The 18,927-nt window shown below is 51.6% G+C and overlaps 3 protein-coding genes across 4 annotated transcripts; all 3 read right to left on the bottom strand.

Moving 5' to 3' along the window:
- Positions 1 to 560: 560 nt before the first annotated feature.
- Positions 561 to 2,968, bottom strand: FAM71A (family with sequence similarity 71 member A). Its single transcript, XM_027612431.2, has one exon. It carries the CDS (start codon positions 2,484 to 2,486, stop codon positions 669 to 671), a length of 1,818 nt encoding a protein of 605 aa, XP_027468232.1. The 5' UTR covers positions 2,487 to 2,968; the 3' UTR covers positions 561 to 668.
- A 2,364-nt stretch (positions 2,969 to 5,332) lies between these two features.
- On the bottom strand, positions 5,333 to 18,228 carry ATF3 (activating transcription factor 3). Of its 2 annotated transcripts, none has more exons than XM_027612658.2 (4): positions 18,027 to 18,228; positions 11,631 to 11,874; positions 9,374 to 9,481; positions 5,333 to 7,971 (listed from the first exon to the last, which is right to left on the bottom strand). In XM_027612658.2, the coding sequence occupies exons 2-4, from the start codon at positions 11,868 to 11,870 to the stop codon at positions 7,774 to 7,776; spliced, it is 546 nt and encodes a 181-aa protein (XP_027468459.1). In that variant the 5' UTR covers positions 11,871 to 11,874; positions 18,027 to 18,228; the 3' UTR covers positions 5,333 to 7,773. The 2 variants fall into 2 exon arrangements, with proteins under 2 accessions (XP_027468459.1, XP_027468457.1); XM_027612656.2 differs by having other exon boundaries at positions 18,044 to 18,228.
- Positions 14,621 to 18,591, bottom strand: LOC113932615. Its single transcript, XM_027611916.1, has 2 exons — positions 18,534 to 18,591; positions 14,621 to 18,021 (listed from the first exon to the last, which is right to left on the bottom strand). The coding sequence occupies exons 1-2, from the start codon at positions 18,589 to 18,591 to the stop codon at positions 17,369 to 17,371; spliced, it is 711 nt and encodes a 236-aa protein (XP_027467717.1). The 3' UTR covers positions 14,621 to 17,368.
- Positions 18,592 to 18,927: the final 336 nt, after the last annotated feature.

Raw genomic sequence — 18,927 nt, 5'->3', positions numbered from 1 at the left:
CTGCACCATCACCTCGGTCTTGAGCACGGAGGGTTGTGTTGAGAATTGTGTTGAGGGTAATTTGGGCTGCTTGCAATGTTTCGCTATTTTTTGCTATAAACATTCCCACCATCTTAGAACCGGTGTCTCTCCAGGATATATACCCTGGAAAGAACTTGCTAGGTCTAGACGAGAATATTGCCCACAAAGGCTGCTGTACCCCTCTTCCCTCCACTGAATAGCCCGAGGAGATGGGGAGGACCGTTCTTACTTTGTCCCTGTTCTTACTCTGTCTATGGACCTTCAGGAGTTAGGAACGTTTATAAAAATAGAGAAATGGTGGAGGTGGAGCATTAGGGGCCATAGTTTGACTTTTAGCTGTGGCCCTGAGGAACAAGCCAGACAGGCCTTGAGGCAGGATGAGCTTTGGCTCTGAGCATGGGTGTGAGGTGGGGGCTGCCCTCGACTGGACCCTGGGGTCTTGGATGGCAGCCCGGCTGACCTCACAGAATCCACTGTGAGGTCACTACTGGGCTGCAGGACCTAGAAATTCCGACAGAATGCAGCATGCCATTCTCAGATTGTATGTTTTTTTATTTCAACTGCAGTGAGGAAAGCTGGAATGGAGTCTCCGGGGATACGTCCCTGAGCCCGGTCCCCTTTGCAGCTGCCGAAAGCTCTGGGTCCTACTAATGGGCTTCGAAGGTCACCGTCTCCATGATGTCAGATGTCCCGCTCCCCGCGCTCTCCAAGCACTGGCCGCTCTCTGCGGCCTCGATGATGGCCTCCATACCGCTCCTGTCCACGGTCTTCGGCAACATGTCCACGTCTCTGCCCCGTGGGGAGGCCATGGTTCTTGTAATAAGGTTGGCTTTGACGTTCCTCAGGAAAGAGCTGATCCTGCTGAGCCTCTTGGTGGCGGAGCCCGAGTTGGGGGTGGATAAGCTCCGCCCCGGTTTGTGGGAGGTTCTGGACTCCTTGGCGATGGGGGCGTGGCTGATGCCTTTGTGGGGGGCGCGCCTGCCGCCCCCCGGGCTGCCACGGCCCTTCTCCTTCTTGTCCTCGCGCGCGGCTCTGTGGACCGCTATGGACCGGCTGGAGGCTTTCCGGGTGATCTTGTCCCCCTGGGCCTTGTGGCGGCTCTCGGCGGCCCTGCGGCGACGGGAGCCCCGGAGGGCTAGCTCCTTTTCCCGGTGCTCCCTCCGCTCCCTCCGGCCCTTCAGGGACTGCCTTCCCGCCTGCCCGCCCGGGCCGCCCGCGCTCGGCGCGTCGGAGAGGAGCGCTCCCTCGGCTACGTCCAGAGCGGCTTCTCCCGCAGCCTTGCCGGCAGCTCTTGTCCCGGCGAACGCCAGGGACATGCTGTCCTCTGGGAGACCGTTGGACGAGTCGGAAGTAAACCCTGGGGTCTTTCCGGTACCTGCCAAGGCCACGTTCACGCTCCTCGGGGACATGTTGGCAGCGCCCGCAATGGCGAGGTTCGCTTTGCCGCCTCCTGGACGCTGGGTGGCTGCCCCGGCTACGGCCATGCTTAGCTGTTCAGGGGCCCCAGACCTGGTGATCGCCACGCTCAAAGCGCCTGCTGTGGTGCCCGCTGCGACCCCCGCTGCGAACCCTGTTGCTGTCCCTGAGGCCACCACTGCCGCCGCCCCCGCGGCCTCCCCCGCCGCCGCCTCTGTCGTGGCCCCTGCTGCCGACTCCTTGTCGAGCCCTGTCGCTTTTGTGTTTGGGGCGGCTACGTCGGGCAGGGTGTTGGGTTTGTGGGAGTCCTGATGGGTCCCCTCCCCGCCAGCAAAAGCTGCAGAGGTGGCGCCGGCCACCTCCGAGACCACGTGGAGGCTCCTGATGCTGACCTGGTCCTGATCCCCTTTTCCTTGGAAATCTGCCCCCGCTGGGCTCCTCCGGTCCTCTTCCTCAAACACAGGCATGCACAGCATGTCCTCGGCTGGAATGGCATAGGTACTGCTGTGACTGTCCACTGGCGGCCGGAGGAGGTAGATGAGCTTTTCCCAGTAGGCAAAGAGGTCTTCCCGCGCGTCCAGAGGGGGACTCAGCTGCAGGTAGCACGAGCGGCCCGTGGCGAACTTGAGGCGCAGCTGTTGTTTCTCACGGTCGTGAATGGAGATCCTCACAAACTTCAAGGGAAGGAGCCTGGTGAGCTCTAAGGTCTTTGAAGCCTTGCGGCCTTTTCCCTTGGTGGCCTGGCCCCGCCCGGCATGCTCTTCACAGCCGGTGGCCGGGCGGGCCAGCAGCATGACGTCAGGGAGCGGGAGGATGGGGCTGGTGGATGCGACGCCCACGGTCACCATTCTGACTCGGTTGTGCACATCAATGACTTCTCCCCTTTTGGTAATCTGGATAAAGTCGCTTTCAAAAATAGGTGCGTACTTGAATATGTCATATTCTCCCTTGTGCAGTTGTCTCTGTAGTTTCCCCATGGTGGTGTTGAACATGCCCACCCCAGAAGCACTGTGGGCTGTGTGGTAGGGTAGCAGAGCCTCGGCGTTCATGAGCACCTTGTGTCACGAGCAGTGCTGGCTGGCAAGGGGCGGCGGGGGTGGCCCTGGGTCTTCCCTTCCTCGGCCTTGTTGGGTTGACAGAGGGCTCCTGTGTCACACGGGTGGCTCTGGGGCAGGTGTCTCAACCCCACCCCACCCCACAGGCCACAGACCCCCCCCTCCTTTGGCTCAGAACCTCCCAGAGACAGAGGTCCGGGTTGGGGGCTCTGAGGATGGCAGAGGGGATGCTGGTGGGTGCCTGGACCCCAGACTGAATCTCTGCAAGGGTGTAGAGATGGACGGTGGGCTCCTCCTCTACCTCACCTCTGCCCTGATTTTTTAAAAATTTTCCTGAGAGGCTGCAAACTACAGTCCTGGTGAGAGAAGTGACCACTCTCTCAGCCTAAACCCCTGCGCAGCCATATTTATCCTCTGCTGCCCTTTGTGACCTGTCACTGTCACATACCCCTTTGTTCTCGTCCCCCAGACACCCCCTCAGGGCAGGGCCACCATCCTCCCCCCAAAAGCCCCATTGCCCCCACAGAGGACAGGTTTACCCTGCCAGGGACTCAGGTGGGTATCAAAATAAAAATTTCTTCAAATGGAACAATTTTGTGTGGGGACTTTTTTCTCCCCTCCCCCAAATTCAAAAGATTTCAGCAACTGGACCAAAGCTATAGGAAGGTAAGATGATGGGATACATTTGAACCATTGGAGCTCATGGTTTCATTTTGTCCAAGAACCCAGAATTGGCAGTCTTGGTTCTTGGCCTGCTCTTTCATAACACTGCAGTAGACATTGATGCTAGCAGCCATTAATGATAACCTTAAACACTGCATCCCCTACGCACCATGCCATGTTCTCCACATATGACCGTAAGAATCCATCAAGTTTGGTACTGTTGCTACTGCCCCGTTTTACGGGTGAAGAAAGTGAGACGGTATCATTGGCCTAACTTCACAGAACTGATGGCAGAAGAGGCAGTATTTGCATGCAGGTCTACCTGATTCTAAAGCCTTTGTTTGGAACCACCACAGTACTTTGCCTCACAAAGAAAGCTTGGGCCAGCCACAGGTTTTAAACCAGACTGATTTAAGACCTTTCTGATGCACTATTGGAAGTTGCATGACTCTATATGTGTATATATGTTATGGACAGAATCCAAAACAACTACTTCAGGTGGTGGCTGGGCTGAAATGGGAATTAAATTGTACAGGGGGGTCATCTTCGTTCCTCCTCTCCCTTATGCTTCTACAAACAGCCTGTGTGTGGAAACCTGGTTATGCTCTCTTAAGACCCCTGGTTTTCTTCCCTTCTTCCCCAGTGAAATGAAGTGCGGGGGGTGCAGAGGTGTCATCTTCAATTCCAGGAGCCTACCAAGCACCCTCCTGGGGCAACAGGAGTGGTTTGGAAGCATCGACACCTATGGAGAGCATGTACCATTATGCCTCCTGCCTTATCACCCCTCCCACAGAGCTAGCCGCAGAATATGTGATTTCTAAATTGTTACTTGGAAGTTCTAAGACACCTGCTCCCAACTCTCTAATCTCCCAGTTTGATGTTACGCCTGAAATCCTACATTAGGGATTCATTCCTTGAAAATAAAGGATATCTTTCTATTCCAATACACACACCTGTTCATCAACAGGTGAATGGATAAACAAAATGTGGTCTATCCATACAGTGGAATGTTATTCAGCCATTAAAAAAAAAAAAAATGAAGTACTGATACCTGCTACAACAGGGATGAATCCTGAAAACAGGATGCCAAGTGAAAGAAGCAAGACACAGATGGCCACATACTGTATGATTCCATTTAGATGAAATATCCAGAAGAGGCAAATCCACAGACAGGTAGTAGATTAGCGGTTGCCTGGGGCTGGACGGAGGGGAGTGTAGGGAGTGACTGCTTAATAGGTACAGGATTTACTTTGTAGGGAATGAAAATTCTCGAACTAGATAGTGGTGATGGTCACACAGCATTGTGAATGTACTGAGTTTTACACTCTCTAGAATGGGTACAATGGTAGATTTTATGTTGTGTGTAATTTCTCTCTCACACACACATGCACATATAGCACATATACACTCCTGCTTGGAACCCTTTAGAAAGGTCAACGGTGTGACTCAGCTTTCCATTTCCCCGTCTGTAAAATGGGGATAACAGTTGCTGTGAGGATTCAACGAAATAATGCATGTGAAGTGTTGAGCATATCGTCTAACTCAATAAATAGTAGCATTTATTAGCATTCATCCTCAACTGGCCTTTTAAGCCTCCGTGTGAATTCCTTCCCGAGAGCAGTTTTTGAGAGGACAAATTGAGAAGCTTGTGGGGTTAGAGTCACTATGAGAACACAGAAGGATGCTCAATGGGCAAAACTGGCCTCCTCTGAGGCTCTACGTCAGGCAGATCCATGAAAACACAGAGAAAGGTGAATACAACCAGAGTATGGGATGGGAAGAAAGGAAAGGCTCAGTATGGGTTTGGGTTTTAAGGGTTTATTCAAAGCCAATGGGGAGAAAGTAGGATAAAGATGGAAAATAGCTTTTGAGCTCTTGGCAGAAAGTTAAAGTTTTAATTCCAGAATCCCTCTGGACCAGAACCTTTAAAACTCTTGATTCTGCAAGAGGTGTCAGGCGAGATGTTAGGGAAAGGCAAGGGGCAAGGATGAGGTCAGGAGAGGGGGGGCTCTCCATGACCCGCCAGTGTGATGTCACCACCCCAGCAGGAGGCCCGTGGAAAGAGACTGGCAAACTGGGTGTGTCTGATTCTGGTGGAGGCTCCATCCAACTTTATTCTCTCAGATCCTCCCAACCTTCCCTCTCCATTGAATATGAAACAAAAGGAACTGAACAACTTGATGGTAAATAGATTATTTGTCCTTTTTATTATTATTATTGAAGTATCAAAACATAAACTTGGCCGCAGGAAACAAAACTGTTTTTAATACACTTGGTAAAAGGAGCTTTCAGTTCCACTAACCATATACAGTGTATTTTTCGGATCAATTTTTTTGGCCATTGCCACCACCCACTTCCTTCCTCTCCAATTCACTGTTGTCCTTGGCAGCTTAAAAACTGTCTGGAGTTTCTAACCGCTGATTGGTGGCACCTACACCTACAACCACAGGGTAAATGCCAAGGATTTCCCCCCCCACCACCCCTTAAAGAAAATAGATTATCTCCTGAAAGCAGTGGCAAGGGGCGCTTCCACCAATTGGCTCTTTACAGATGGGCAAGTATCCCTGATGTGCAAATAAAGCAGCAAAATCAGGACACGGGTGTCACAGGTGCTAATTTAAAGGAACCATACAGGAGTTCAGAGGAGCAGGCTCCCCATTCATGTGCACGAATCTTAACATTGGATGAAGCTAATATCTCTCTGAAGGAAGACATTAGTAGCAGAATAGCCAGTTTTTATTTCTAGCCTGTGAGGAATACCTGTGTGCACAGGCAAAGAGCAAGGGAGCCTGGTTCTGTTCCAGACCTAAGGAATCCCATTCGGTGAAATGCCTTTCTTTGAATTAGCACACCTATCAAAATGATTCTCTCCCTCTCTTCCTCCCTCCATTCTTTCCTCCTATTTGAAATACATACTTGCAATAATCAGACACATATTTGGACATAACGGATGTAATCGAGTGAATACTTTAAGAAATGTTCTGAGGCAGAAGGTACAGTGTCAAGCTGAACAATGGGTCTACGTTTTAGGCATCTGTACATTCAAAGAAACATAGTTGAGATTTTATATCAAAACTCTATGTTAACACCAAACAGTTGGTCTAAAGGATATACTTGGTTGGCGCTGTGTTTCGGGGCTTGTCAATGAGAAACTGGGCAACAGATGCCACAGTCTGAGGAACAGAATGGAAAGTCAACTATCCCGCCCAGTGGCACCCCAAAGAGCAAAGGATGACCCTTGGGAGAATTTTTAAGCGAAAACGCCCCTCCCCCTCGACGGAGAGGGAGGGGGTGGGGAATGGCTAGAGTTCAACAACCAACCCATTTAAAAGGAAGAGAAACCAGCACAACACTTAAGTTCACCATGTCTTGGTTCCAGTATTTATTATATCAACAAGTTAGGAATACTAGGATAAATAAGTAATATTTTCTCTTACAGAAAATTGTAATGATACTATTGAATAGGATTAAACACTCTTGAGGATTTCACAGAAACATCAGAATTTAAACAGACAGTAGCCAGAGTCCTGTGGCCAGTGTGAATGACCTCTCACAGTTATAAATGCTCTGGGCCAGATTTCTACAAACATCCATATGACAAACAATGCCATGGACATCCAATAATGCTAACGCCTAGGCATCACCGGGCTTCAAACTTGTCTCCACTGAATGTGGTTTTCAACTGTGAGAAAAGGAAAATGGAATATTCTTTGGCTTTTCTGGCCTAGAAATAACTCCTGACCTAAGTCACTGAGTGGAGAGTCCTAGCCCTTTGGAAGTTGGACTTCCTGCTTTCTTCCTGTGACATTATAAATGAGTTTGAGACAGAGGACCTGCAGTCATGCCCATGAGTTTTTTGCTAATGCCTGGCTGCCACGGGAAAGGCGGCTTTCTCTGTTGACACAAAACTGCCCTGCTCGCCAGCAGAATTCTGTTCTCCCGGGGTGGACAAGCTCTTCTGGCCACCTCAACATTCTGTAAGACACGGCCTATGGTGCTCGCCAACGCCCCCCCACCCCCCCGCTCAGAAACCAGATCTGAGGAAAATCACACCGGTGTTGTGCAAAACAAACATCAGGAGAGCACAATGCCTAGCTTTGACACAGACGCGTTGCACACAGTTAATTCCGGTACATAATAGCATGTTTGCTAGAAAACACAACCCTGGCCATTGTACAACGTTGCTAAATGCCGTTCTCACTCTGTGTCCCCTGTGAGTGGCCGTGGCAGCGCAGGACGTGGCCCCACTCCACCCACCCAAGGTACAGACACTTCTTCAGCATGAGTCCTAATGGTGAGAATCCTGGTTTTGGTAGAATCCAGGCAGAAGATGTGCAGGACCCTCAACAGGGGCCATCTGCAGCATCCAAGAAGAGCCAGTAATGTTAAGGTCTAAATCCTGGCATTGAGACAAAAAGATGCCCTTGTCCTGGTCCAAAGTCCACTCTGGTGCAGAGAGGAAAGGCCCAGCTGAGTCACCAAGGGCTCTTCCGCCTCGATGGTTCTTCACGGCTGGGATGTGAGAGGTGCACAGGAAGTCAGATCTCCAATGGCTTCAGGGTTTGGGATGTAGAAGGTTTCGATGAGGACTCCCCAGTTGCCCCCATACCACGACTGCTTAGCTTTGCAATGTTCCTTCTTTTATCTGTTGGATAAAAAGGTTTCTCTCATCTTCTGGAGTCCGCCCATTCTGAGCCCGGACAATACACGTGGGCCGATGAAGGTTGAGCATGTATATCAAATGTTGCTTCTCGTTCTTGAGCTCCTCGATTTGGGCCTTCAGTTCAGCGTTCACGCTCTCCAGCTTCTCCGACTCCTGGGGAACAAGCAACAGAATTATTAGGAATGGAGCCAAGGTTCCAGTGCAGAGAGGCTGGCCTCGGGGTGGCAGTGGTCACACGTCGTTGTGGTTCATGAGGCTGGGAACGGCCTGCAGAGAGGGAGTGCTTGGGCTCCCTGGGACGGCGTCCCCACAAAGCAGGGACAGCGGCATTAGGTCTGGGAGAATCCAGACCCTGGAGAAGCCTTTGAACTTGGAGGCTTCTTCAGAGATGCCCTTGAGTTTCCACTCAAGGTTGAGGGTGGGTTGTGACTGTCATGGCAATGAAAATGCAGTACAACCAACGGCTCAGAGACATCCTTTGCATGAGTCCAACAGCCCATGAGCAGCCCTGCTGGGAAAAAATGCAGACTCATGGTGCTCTGTCTGTTGTGAGTCACTGATTTCAGTGAGAAGTTCGTCTCCCCAGAAAAAATGTACATGGCAACACACAAAACGTCTCCATTTTCACTGCCTCCCTGAAGCAATCAACAGAATCCTTGCGGACCTGCGGAGCCTGGGCGGAGACTCTGCGCTGGCCTGTCCACACTTGGGGGAGGGGACACAGGCACGGAAGGACTGCACCTGGGCGCGTCCTACCTGCCCAGGGATGCTCTTCCCACCTGCACTTCTTCCTGCAGAAGGGGAGCTGGCGGAACACAGCGGGGAGCTCGGGCTATGGGATGAGCTGAGGAGAAGGGCAACAGAGTTAAGAATACACCAGAACGCAAAAAAAAAAAAAAGTGTAACCACTGCTTGCAGATTAAGGAAATAACTTGTTTGAAGAGATTAATTAAAGGCTTTTCATATTGAGCCAATTGAGAGCCGGCAGCTTCCTTCTCTCGGTAAAACGGGTGAGTGAACCTTCTTTAACTGGGCTGACATATCCCGCAGCCTGGAAGCTGCCAGACGTGTATGGACGGGCTAAGACTGCTGGGAATCTGGGCAGCAGACAATCTGTGGTTTTTAATTCACACACCTGCTTCTTCTACATCCAGAGTCCCCTTTGATGTGCTAACAGCTCGGTTCCCCCCTCCTGCAGCCACCAGCCTTCTGCTACCAGCTACAGGTCCTTCTTGGGAAAAGACTTCTGGGCAGGGGGCTTTCTGACTCCCCTCGTGCTGGCAACATGAGGTTGGTCGTGGACAGGCATGAGCAGGAGGAGGGGGTGAGGCGGGGAGGACTCTCTTTCTTTCTTTCTAAAGATTTACTTGTTTATTTTAGAGAGACAGAGAGAGTGAGTGGGGGGGGGGGCAGAGGGCGAGAATCCTCAAGTCCACTCCCCGCTCAGCCCTCCTCGACGCTTGATTGCACGACCCATGAGATCATGACCTGAACTAAAACCAAGAGTTGGACGCGGAACCACCTACACCACCCAGGTGCCCCAGGGACGACTCACTTTCTGCAGGCACTCTGTCTTCTCCTTCTTTTTGTTGCGGCACTTGGCAGCTGCAATCTTATTTCTTTCCCGCCGCCTCTTTTTCCTTTCATCTTCTTCAGGGGCTACCTATAAAATTCAAGAGACCGCATGCTTCATGGGAGGCAAAAAAGGCAACCCGCCTTAAATACACTGCCTTTCTTTGCCCCACCCTGAGTCAGCTGTGGGGGTCCTCAGAGAACGAAACCCTGTCCTGCTTTAGGTTCTGGTCCTCTCTGGAAGTTGGCTCTCACCCTTTGTCTCAGGACTGATGGGGCACCTGCGAAATTCAGCCACTGGGCTTGGCTCAGAGGCTCGAGGCCAGCTGGGATGAGGCACTCACGGGTGGGCTTGAGTGGGTGACGGTCTAGGCTGCTAACGTCAGACCTTGTCGTGTCACCTGTCGTCACTGCTCCGGACAGCAAGAAAGGGCAGGGATCCACACTTCAAACCAAAGAAATCCTGGGACACAACAGTCCCTTCAGATCTGTCTTATTGCTTGTCCTTTGGATTCGACGACACTGACTTAGCGTGCACCGAGACAGAAGGCCTCACAATTTAGAGAAACAAAGTCCGAGGGGAAAGCAGGGCGAGAGGCAGTTCTACCTTTTACATCAGGCAGACATCTGAGTTTAAACTACACTGGCTCTGAATCCCAGCTTCACTACCTATTAGCTGTGAGACCTTGGGCAAGTTACCATACTCTTCTGAACCTCAGTTTCCCTCACTTGTAAAATGGGATCAATAATCTTATCTATCCAATAGGGTTGGGAGGAGGGTCAAATTAGTTAAGTTAGATATATACATATATATATTTATATATATAATTAAAATGCTTTGCACAGTGTTTAGCATATAGTCAGCCTTAGTTACTGTCATTATTAACCTCACCATTCTTCATCAAGAACCCAGCAACTGTGGTACTTCCTATACAACCCTACAGATATTTTTGGATGGGCGGAGAGGATTCGGGGTTTTCTCACACGAGGAAATACTTGAAAGTAGAGCAAATCTCAGAATCGTACACTGTCAGAGATGGAAAAGGCCTTCAAGAACCATTCAGTTCAACCCCCTGACCTTACTGCTGTGGAAATGAGGTGCGGAGGGGCCAGCAGCAGCACTTCCAGGGAGGCCCAGGCATCACCAGCTCATGGTCACCAGACCCGTAGGCTACAAAGCCTGGGTGTAAACCCAGGCCTCTGGCTCCTCATCCTATCCCCTCTCTGGGACACACTGCCTCATTCTGCCTTGTTGCCTTCCCAGAGGTGACTGGGACCTGGCAGAACAGGGTCTTGCTGCCCAAGCACACAGGATGCCCATGGGTTTCATAGGCTCGGCATCCTATTTTAAGATAAGAATTACAGCAACCAAGGGAACCTGAATATTCAACGAGATTAGTTGGTGCATTCTCTTCCCAGGAGGAGAACCCACCTGTTAAACTGACGTAAGATCAGAAGGTCACTTAGTAAACACACAATCAGTGGATGAGTCTGGTGGCTCTAAGGAATATTTCCACAGATCAGGAAATATTCTATCACCAGATATCCTCTACACTGGACATCTGCTTCTTCCTCTGAGGAACCCTCCATATACCCTCACAAAATGCTTTTCTTTCTTCTATGGGGATCCTACTACTTCCCATTACATCCTGTTATCTCAAGGTATTTACAGAGAATTTTTAGACACTTCCTCGCGTGTCCCATGGCTCCCCTTGCACTGTCCAGTACTGGACAAGGCAATGATGACCTCTCGCGTTAATGCAGCACAGGTGGTACCTCTAATGAGGCCTTGTGCACACAGCATCATAGTTCTGCTGCCCCTTGACCAAAGACAGTGATCACAGCAGTTAAGTAAGCTTGATACACTCCCATCTTTTATCCATAAGGGAAAGGCCCAGAAAGTAGCCAAGACCTCCACTCTGAGGTCCTCGAGCCACCACCGCATGGCCAGCACCCAGCTCTCAGACCTCTCGCCATGTCTGTTACTCCAGGTGTCTTATAAAAGGTTGCTTGATGGGGAGGAAGGCAAGTGTTGGAGACAAGGGAACTCAGAGCAGAAGCTGTTGCCAGGGCCGTGAGCGGGGCTGGCTGGCCCTCGCTACCCACACTGGCCGCCCGGGTCCTCGTTGTGACGAACACCGTCCCCACACTCTGAGCAGCGCCCTGCCTGGAGCACGCCTGGCCTGGCGGGTGTACAATGAAGACGCACGTAAAGAACGGGCACTGCGAGGAGCACCTACCTCGGTTTTTGTGACTGCCATCTCCAGGGGGCTGCTGCTGACAGTGACCGACTCCAGTGCAGAGGACATCCGGTGACAGAGGTGCTTGTTCTGGATGGCAAACCTCAGTTCTTCCTTGACAAAGGGTGTCAGGTTAGCAAAATCCTCAAACACCAGTGACCCAGGAGGGGACAGGCAGGGGACGATGGCAGACGCACTGACTTCCGAGGCAGAGACCTGGCCTGGGTGTTGAAGCATCATTTTGCTGAAAGAAATATCGAGACCCAAACTACTTCAGGGACTTAGGGGCATGGGATCAAGTCTCCCCACGTCAGCGGCCCCCAACACCACAGCCGTATCCCCCTCAGGCTTCTGTGTTGTTCTCGGTTTACACCATCCTCCTCTTGAGTAAAACACGTTCTTAAAATACATAGCTCAGTGATGTGGATAAAATGCCTACTTGAAATTTATAAAGGGTGGCATTTCAGGCTAGAGTTCAAGAAGCTATTAGTTTTGGCTGGTGTGCATATATGCAAATGTAGCCTCAAACAGTCCTGAAAGAGGAAGAGCATTTAAAGAAAAAAAAAAAAAATCAGTGAGACTCTTATGTAACCCCATTTTCAGTCTCTGTTTTGAAAAGAAACTTGGCAGGTATCTGAAATCAAGTTGAATGTATCTATCAGTGAATGGAATAAAAGCGAAGACTCAGGGACCCTTGGATTTAGCAAATAAATCTCTGAAACTTCTCCCTCAGGAAGTTGGATCCAAGTCAATGAGAAGGAGGATAGTAACTGTAGCTAGCAGGTGTGTTTCTTCAGCCCAGCTTGGCAGGAGCTAGGGCTGAGGGGTGGGGCGGGGGATTTACATCACAAGGGACCAGTAGCCCCTTCTTAAAAGATTAAGCCGGCTGAAGCAAAATACCTGAGAAAAGAAAAGCAAGGAACTAAGAATTTGGACCTCTCCTGGGGGTGGTGTTCAGCCCCGCGGTGTCTGGAAAGGCTGGGGCTGGGGACCGAGGGGAAGCCGGGACTGGCTCCAGCACTGAGGAACAGTGTGACCTAGGCTGAGTCTCAGTCTTCATCTGGCCAATGGCTGAGAGGTCCTGTGGCATGGGGACTGAGTGTCTTCACTGTTCCTGTACCCAGAGCTGGCCCAGCGCCTGGCACCAGCTGCTCCCAAGGCCTGCTGACCCCCGCAGACCGCCCCACTGAGTACATCAAAGGGGGAAGGAGGGGGTCAAATCAAATGGTCTCTGAAGTCTCACCTACCTCTCTCGTTCTATAGCCCAGGGAGCCCAAAGGGACAATGTAAAGGAAAGTGAAGGGTAGAAATCATAATAGTTCCACGGTTCCAATTTGGAAGAGCCCCCCGTAAATCTCTGCCTGCCACACACTCCCTCCAGCAGCAGCCGTGTCCCCTCATCCTTGCAGTCAGTTGTCCAGGTATGAGGAGTGTGGGGACGGTCTAGGCACACTGTGCCCTGGAGCGTCCTTTGCAATCTGGCTGCGAGCAGTCATTAGCCCAGTCTAGTCGACGGGAAGCCCTCTGGCAAGCGACTAACATTTAACAGAGTGCCTCCTTCAGGCTAGAAACCTTACGTGCATTATCTCATTTAACCCTCAAGAGAACCCAGTGAATTAGGTTCTAGCCCCCTTTCACAGATGAGGTAACTGAGGTTTAGACTAGTTAAACACCTTGTCCAAAGTCACAGAGTTAGTATGAAGCAGCCTCAGGACTTGGATTAAGTTTGACTCCAGAACTCATGCCCTGAACTTATAGAATAGAAAATATTATTTACACTGCAAAAACAAAAATGCCAGAGCAAACCTTTCTTGCGGGGTTTGGGTGGGGGTTGGCTGGGGCTGGGTGGGGGTCCTGGAACAGAAGCGGTGGAGAGGAGACTAAGCAAAGAGCCAGGGGGGAGTCATGAACTCTGTGCAATGAACCGCTGATCTTTCTGTTCAGCGTGCACACTCCAGCTGCTGCCTGCATTTCAGGAGTCATAAGTGGGTCTTTTATCCACAAAAATTCTTAGACTGGGGTCAGATGATCAAGATTTGAGGCCCACTTACTCACGTATCATCATCATACCTCCCAGTGCCTGTTTCCTCCTCTGTAAAAGAAGGCTAAAGACAATCACCCCATTTTTCCAGACTTGTGGAAGGAATTGAGAAAGTAATACATGAACATGCCCCGGAAAATATAAAGCAACTGCGAGGCCTCCCTGGGATCCCTCCAGCCCGGCTGGCTCTGTGACAGATGCTCTGTGGGGTCCCGGTGGCAGGGTGGCTGGTCACTCTCTGTGATCTCAAACACTTTGGAATAGATCACCCTGACCTCTTAACTGACTTCCCCTTAAGGTCTGAAATACACTAATGGAGGCAAGAATGCCAGGCCGACCAACGCCACCACTGGGTGTTCAAAGAAATCTGGGAAACGTCTGTAATTGTCTTCCCAAAGCCCTGTGTCGTGAGCCAGAACCGAGGCTCCTGTATCAATTTAATCCCATCGTTTTCAGATGTAGGGAGGATACTTCTCTGGCAGGTGATAAACTCTTGAGAAACCAGCCTTCTGAAGCCCGAGGCTTATGATTCTCCCATGCATTCATGTTTTCCCTCCCTTAACCAACTTGATTAAAAACCCAGTAGTTCAGAGATGGAATTCAGAGCTACCACTGGGCTGGCCTTTGTTTGGATGACTGGATGGCTCTCCTTTACCTGGGTAGTTTGAATTCCACCAGTGTTGAGTGTAGTCTGTTTTACCCCCCAGCTAAGTTTATTAATAAGCTCTCGGGGCTTGGGGTCTGCTGTTTGGGACTGGTTTTGTTTTTTTTTAATAATTGGGAAGTTTTATTTTATTTTTTTAAAGATTTTATTTATTTATTTGGCAGAGAGAGAGATAGCGAGAGAGGGAACACAAGCAGGAGGAGTGGGAGAGGGAGAAGCAGGCTTCCTGCGGAGCAGGGAGCCCCATGTGGGGCTCGATCCCAGGACCCCGGGATCATGACCTGAGCTGAAGGCAGACGCTTAACGACTGAGCCACCCAGGCGCCCTGGGACTGGTTTTATTCCTTCTTACTTTAAAGTCAGCTGTTCCAATGTCAGTGGTATGGAATGTTTTTATGACAAGCATTGGGTGGGCTTACTTGGGGATGGAAATGGGTTGTAAAAATGCTAAAAAGCCTTTCACAAAGGAAAGCAGTTGCATCTGTAGAGATTTGGAGTTTTCTCTGCATTCTGCTACAGCTTAATTTCTTGAGATAACTTTCTAGTTACTTCTTGACTCATTCTCTTAAGGTCTGATTCAGCCCAGACTCAGGCTGTGTCCCTACAAGGAAAATGAAGTTAAATCTTCAGACAACTTTTCTGAAAGTTGAGACCCGCCAACATTCCCCCTTGTTGAATAAAAAAAATCTGTTTGGGGATTTTCTGAGTTGGCTTTCTACACTGATCTTAAAATTGTCCAGACTTGCTACAAAGAACCTGCATTTTGCTTTTGCTTCATCATCTCCAATCAGAAACCATGTCATATCTTTGGCAGTTTCATCATTTTCAAGAAAGTGAAACTTCACTCGTGTATTTCTTTAACTGGAAATTCAACTCCCAGATTTTATTTCCTAGTAGCTACAACTAAGTTGAATTTTCACTTTTAATTTTCATCTCTTCACCTAAGTGCTGCTCGTAAAACATCTCACAGTATACGAAGCCGATACTGGTCTTTCACTAACTTCCTATATTGGTCTTTTTCCAGGCCTATCTAAAAACCGTTGGTGTAATGCTGGGGCTTCAGAAACAGGCTCATCACTACCACTCACAAGCTGAGCCCCCATTGACAACCTTCTCACGCTTTCTGGGCCTCAGTCTATCTGTAAAATGAGACCAATATTGCCCGCCCCCATTCCCTCACAGGGTGGTCAAGATCATACAAGAGTCACAAAGGTGGATTTATACACGGGCTGGATACCCATTATTACTGTGATTCCACTTTCCCCATTTCAGGGGGAACTCAGAATGTTGTTGTCAATGCAAGTTAGCCCCATTAATCAGGAATCAACTGGAACCCTAATGAAATTCGGGTCATTCACAGCTTCTTTTGCACTTTGGTTGACCCTGGGCTCCCAACACACCAGGTCAATTCTACCCCACTATATATTTGCTGGCAAAAGCTTGTTTCCACTGCTCTTACGTAGCTGAGAAATAATCAGTTCTCACACATGAAACCATTTCTAGTTTCTCTGGTGTCCTGACTATGTACTTCCTCCTTCCTAGGCTGGGTAACACTTGGAACCATTGACGCTGTTCTGTGCCCAGCCAAATGAAAAGAGAAGAAATCATGGGCTCTACATAAAGGGATAGAACGCCCGATATTAGAGGCACGTAGGTCAGATCTTCATTTTGCAATTAACATGAGATCTAGGAAGGTAGTGACTTGCCCGAGGCCATAAAGCGGGTCAGTGGCCCAGCCCTAGCCAAGCTGTCGACCACTCACCCACTGCTCATTTTGCTTCATCATCAACAAAGATCCAACACTGATAGGACGAACCAATAAGGCACAGGAAGAATAGAGCCACTGGCCAGGGAGATGAGGGGTTAGCAGTCTTAGTAACCTGGTATCCACCACAGAGGAGGCTTTGACAGGACTGAGACAGGGAGGGCGTACAGAAGAAAGAGAACAATGGAGAGAAAGGGCCAAGAGGGAGATGGGGGGTGAGGGGGTTAAGACAGAAAGGATAGGAAGGTTCCAACAGCTGCCACAGGTGCTGGGTGCTGTATCCTATCCACACTGCCAGCCTGGAATGTTACCCATCACGTCTCTGAAACCATCCAGATGATAACAACCACAAACCCCTCTGCCACCCTCGTCTTTGTCCAGGATATCTTCAAAGCAAGAGTTTATATGTTGTAGAATTATTCTATACCAAATACTAAATACAAAACAAGAAGGGCAGTAATAACAATTTCTCCTTCATTTAAAGATGGGGAGCTCCCCCCCAGCAGGTGGGACTGTCACCCACACTGAACTAGGTGCATTGGGGGGAGACCACCCGAATGTTCTACCCCGCATTTCCTCCCCCCTGGCTCCATCAAGGGTTTAGCAACACCTCTATTTGTAAGGATGTATATGTGATCTCGGTAATAAAATTAGGGAAAAGAAAATGGTAAGGAGGAAAGAAAGTAAGTAGATGAAATGAAAATGGGGTGTGGGGGAGCACAGGAGAACCATGCAATGGAAAGAACGTTAGGAAGGGAAGACATGCCCCATAAGTCCCCTCCCCTTCATTGCCTCCGAAGCTGGTCAGTGACATTAGACAGAGACCCCCTCACTCAAGTCATTCACGTCTCCTCACCGGCTCCCTTTCTTTCAGTTACATCGCCCTGGAACCTGAAAAACTTCTTTCAGAGAGGACCTTAATGGTTATCGGGTCCAACTACCACTTGGTGCTTCCAAACAGGCAGAGGCAGCCAGCACGGGCCCTGTGCGCCCTAGTTCTCTCACTTGGGGAAACTGAGGCTCGAAGACACGAAGCTCAGTATAAGCTCTCAGGGTCCCGGCCACTAGACCACAAAGGCATTCTCTCAATTATCTGCACCGGTCTCGCACCCTTGCTTCCTCCAAGGTGGGTCTCCGTAGACGAACGGCAGAGAAACCCGCGGACCCCGCCGGAGGAAGAGTCACAGGTACGCGAGAAAACCGTGTGAGAGCCTTGGGACAAGAAGTCTCCCGCCCAGGGGTTGGACACCAGCCTGTGCCGGGAGCCCTCTACGCCGTCCGCCCCAGGACAGCAACACGAGTGCTTGCCACCTCGAAACTTATCCCAACTAACTTTCGCTCCAGGCTCCCGCGCGGTCCCGCGGCGCAGCGCTCCAGGGTGCGCAGGGCGACCCCCAGCGGCCGCGGCCGCGGCCGCGACCCCCGCTCGCCCGTCCCTTTCCCATTCATTCGGTCCGGCTCCTGGGGCAGCCCTCCCGCCGGCACCCGGCCTCGGTGGGCCTCTCCGCTGGGCCCGGGAAGGCTGGCCCCGGGAACGGCGGTGCCCGGCACGAAGCGAAGGATGAGCGGGATAGCTAGCCGGAGAGCCTCGGCCACCCCCGCGCACCCAGCTCCCCACGCCCGCTCCGGGAGAGGTAAGCAGGCGCCCAGGGCGGAGAGGAGCAGGGCTCCGAAGCCGGCGGAGGAGCCGTGGTCCGTCCTCTCGGTCACCGGGACCCTTTCGCGCCCCAAGTCAAAAGAGAAAGTTCTTTGCGAGAAACTTTCCGAAGCGCTGAGGAGCAGCTTCGGCTGGGAGAAGTTCGGCCAGAGTTCTTTCGCAGCCGGAGGCTGGGCGCGCGGATCGGTGACCCGCGCAGGGGTCGCGGGACTGGTTATTAGAGGGGCGCAAAGGGTATGAAAGCGGGCCACCCTCGCCGCGCTCACTCACTCGGTTCCAGCGCTCACCTCCGGTCTCCACTCGGGGCGGCCAGGGTCCAGAGGGCGGGCGGGGTCGGGGCGGGGTCGGGCTGTCTGTCTGGGGGGCGGATGGGCGAGCCCCGAGGACGCACGGCCGGCGCGCGGGGTGGCGGGCGAGTCGGCTCGGGTTCGGGCGGAGGCGCCGGGACAGCGCTGGGTACTGCGCGCCTCGCTGCGTGCGACTGTGGCTCAGAGCGCGTTGCATCACCCCTTTTATAGCCCTCTGGCTGGCGGCGAGCCAGTTTACTCCGGGTTACGAGTCCCAGGCTGACGTAATGCTATTAATAGCTTCCCCGGAGAACCAGCCGAACTAGGCTGGGCAGGCAGGAGGGATGGAGGAGGGGCCAAAAGGGGAAGCGAAGGGTGGGGGGGGGACGGACTGGTGATGCAAGCTCGGGGAGGAGCCGGTCGAGCGGCGCTCCCCCGGCCTCTCGCTCTCGGACACACACCCGCCCGCCCTCTCTCTCCATATCAGGACCGGAGCCGTCCGGGCGGGCCGCCAGATGTGCGTACTCGCCGCTGCGTGTTCCAGGCATGAGCCAATGGTGCCCAAGCCAGCGGTATGACTCCACTGCGCTGGCATCTCTCCCTCCGCTAGATTGGGGGAAGGGGGGAGATGGAGGGGCGGGGCCTGGCTGCAGTCCAAACTAGGTGAGGCTGGGAAGCGGGCACGACCTTTATCTAAAATGCGTGGTCATTTTCTGGAGCCCCTTCCGCCGCCAAACGCCGCCTTCTCTAGTTGGGGGCAGGATGAGGTCAGAAGCGGTAGTCCCCGCTGTGGGAGAGGTGCCGAAAGGACCCCTGCGTGAACCCACACAGTTACCCGCCGGGGGGTGACCTCCGCGGCTTGGCCCGCGAGAAGTCCGCGCGTT

This window comes from Zalophus californianus, chromosome 10 (genome assembly GCF_009762305.2).
Source record: "Zalophus californianus isolate mZalCal1 chromosome 10, mZalCal1.pri.v2, whole genome shotgun sequence".
Lineage (NCBI taxonomy): Eukaryota > Metazoa > Chordata > Mammalia > Carnivora > Otariidae > Zalophus > Zalophus californianus.
The sequence above is the reverse complement of the archived record's forward strand: the minus strand, read 5'-3'. Positions and strand labels throughout refer to the sequence as shown.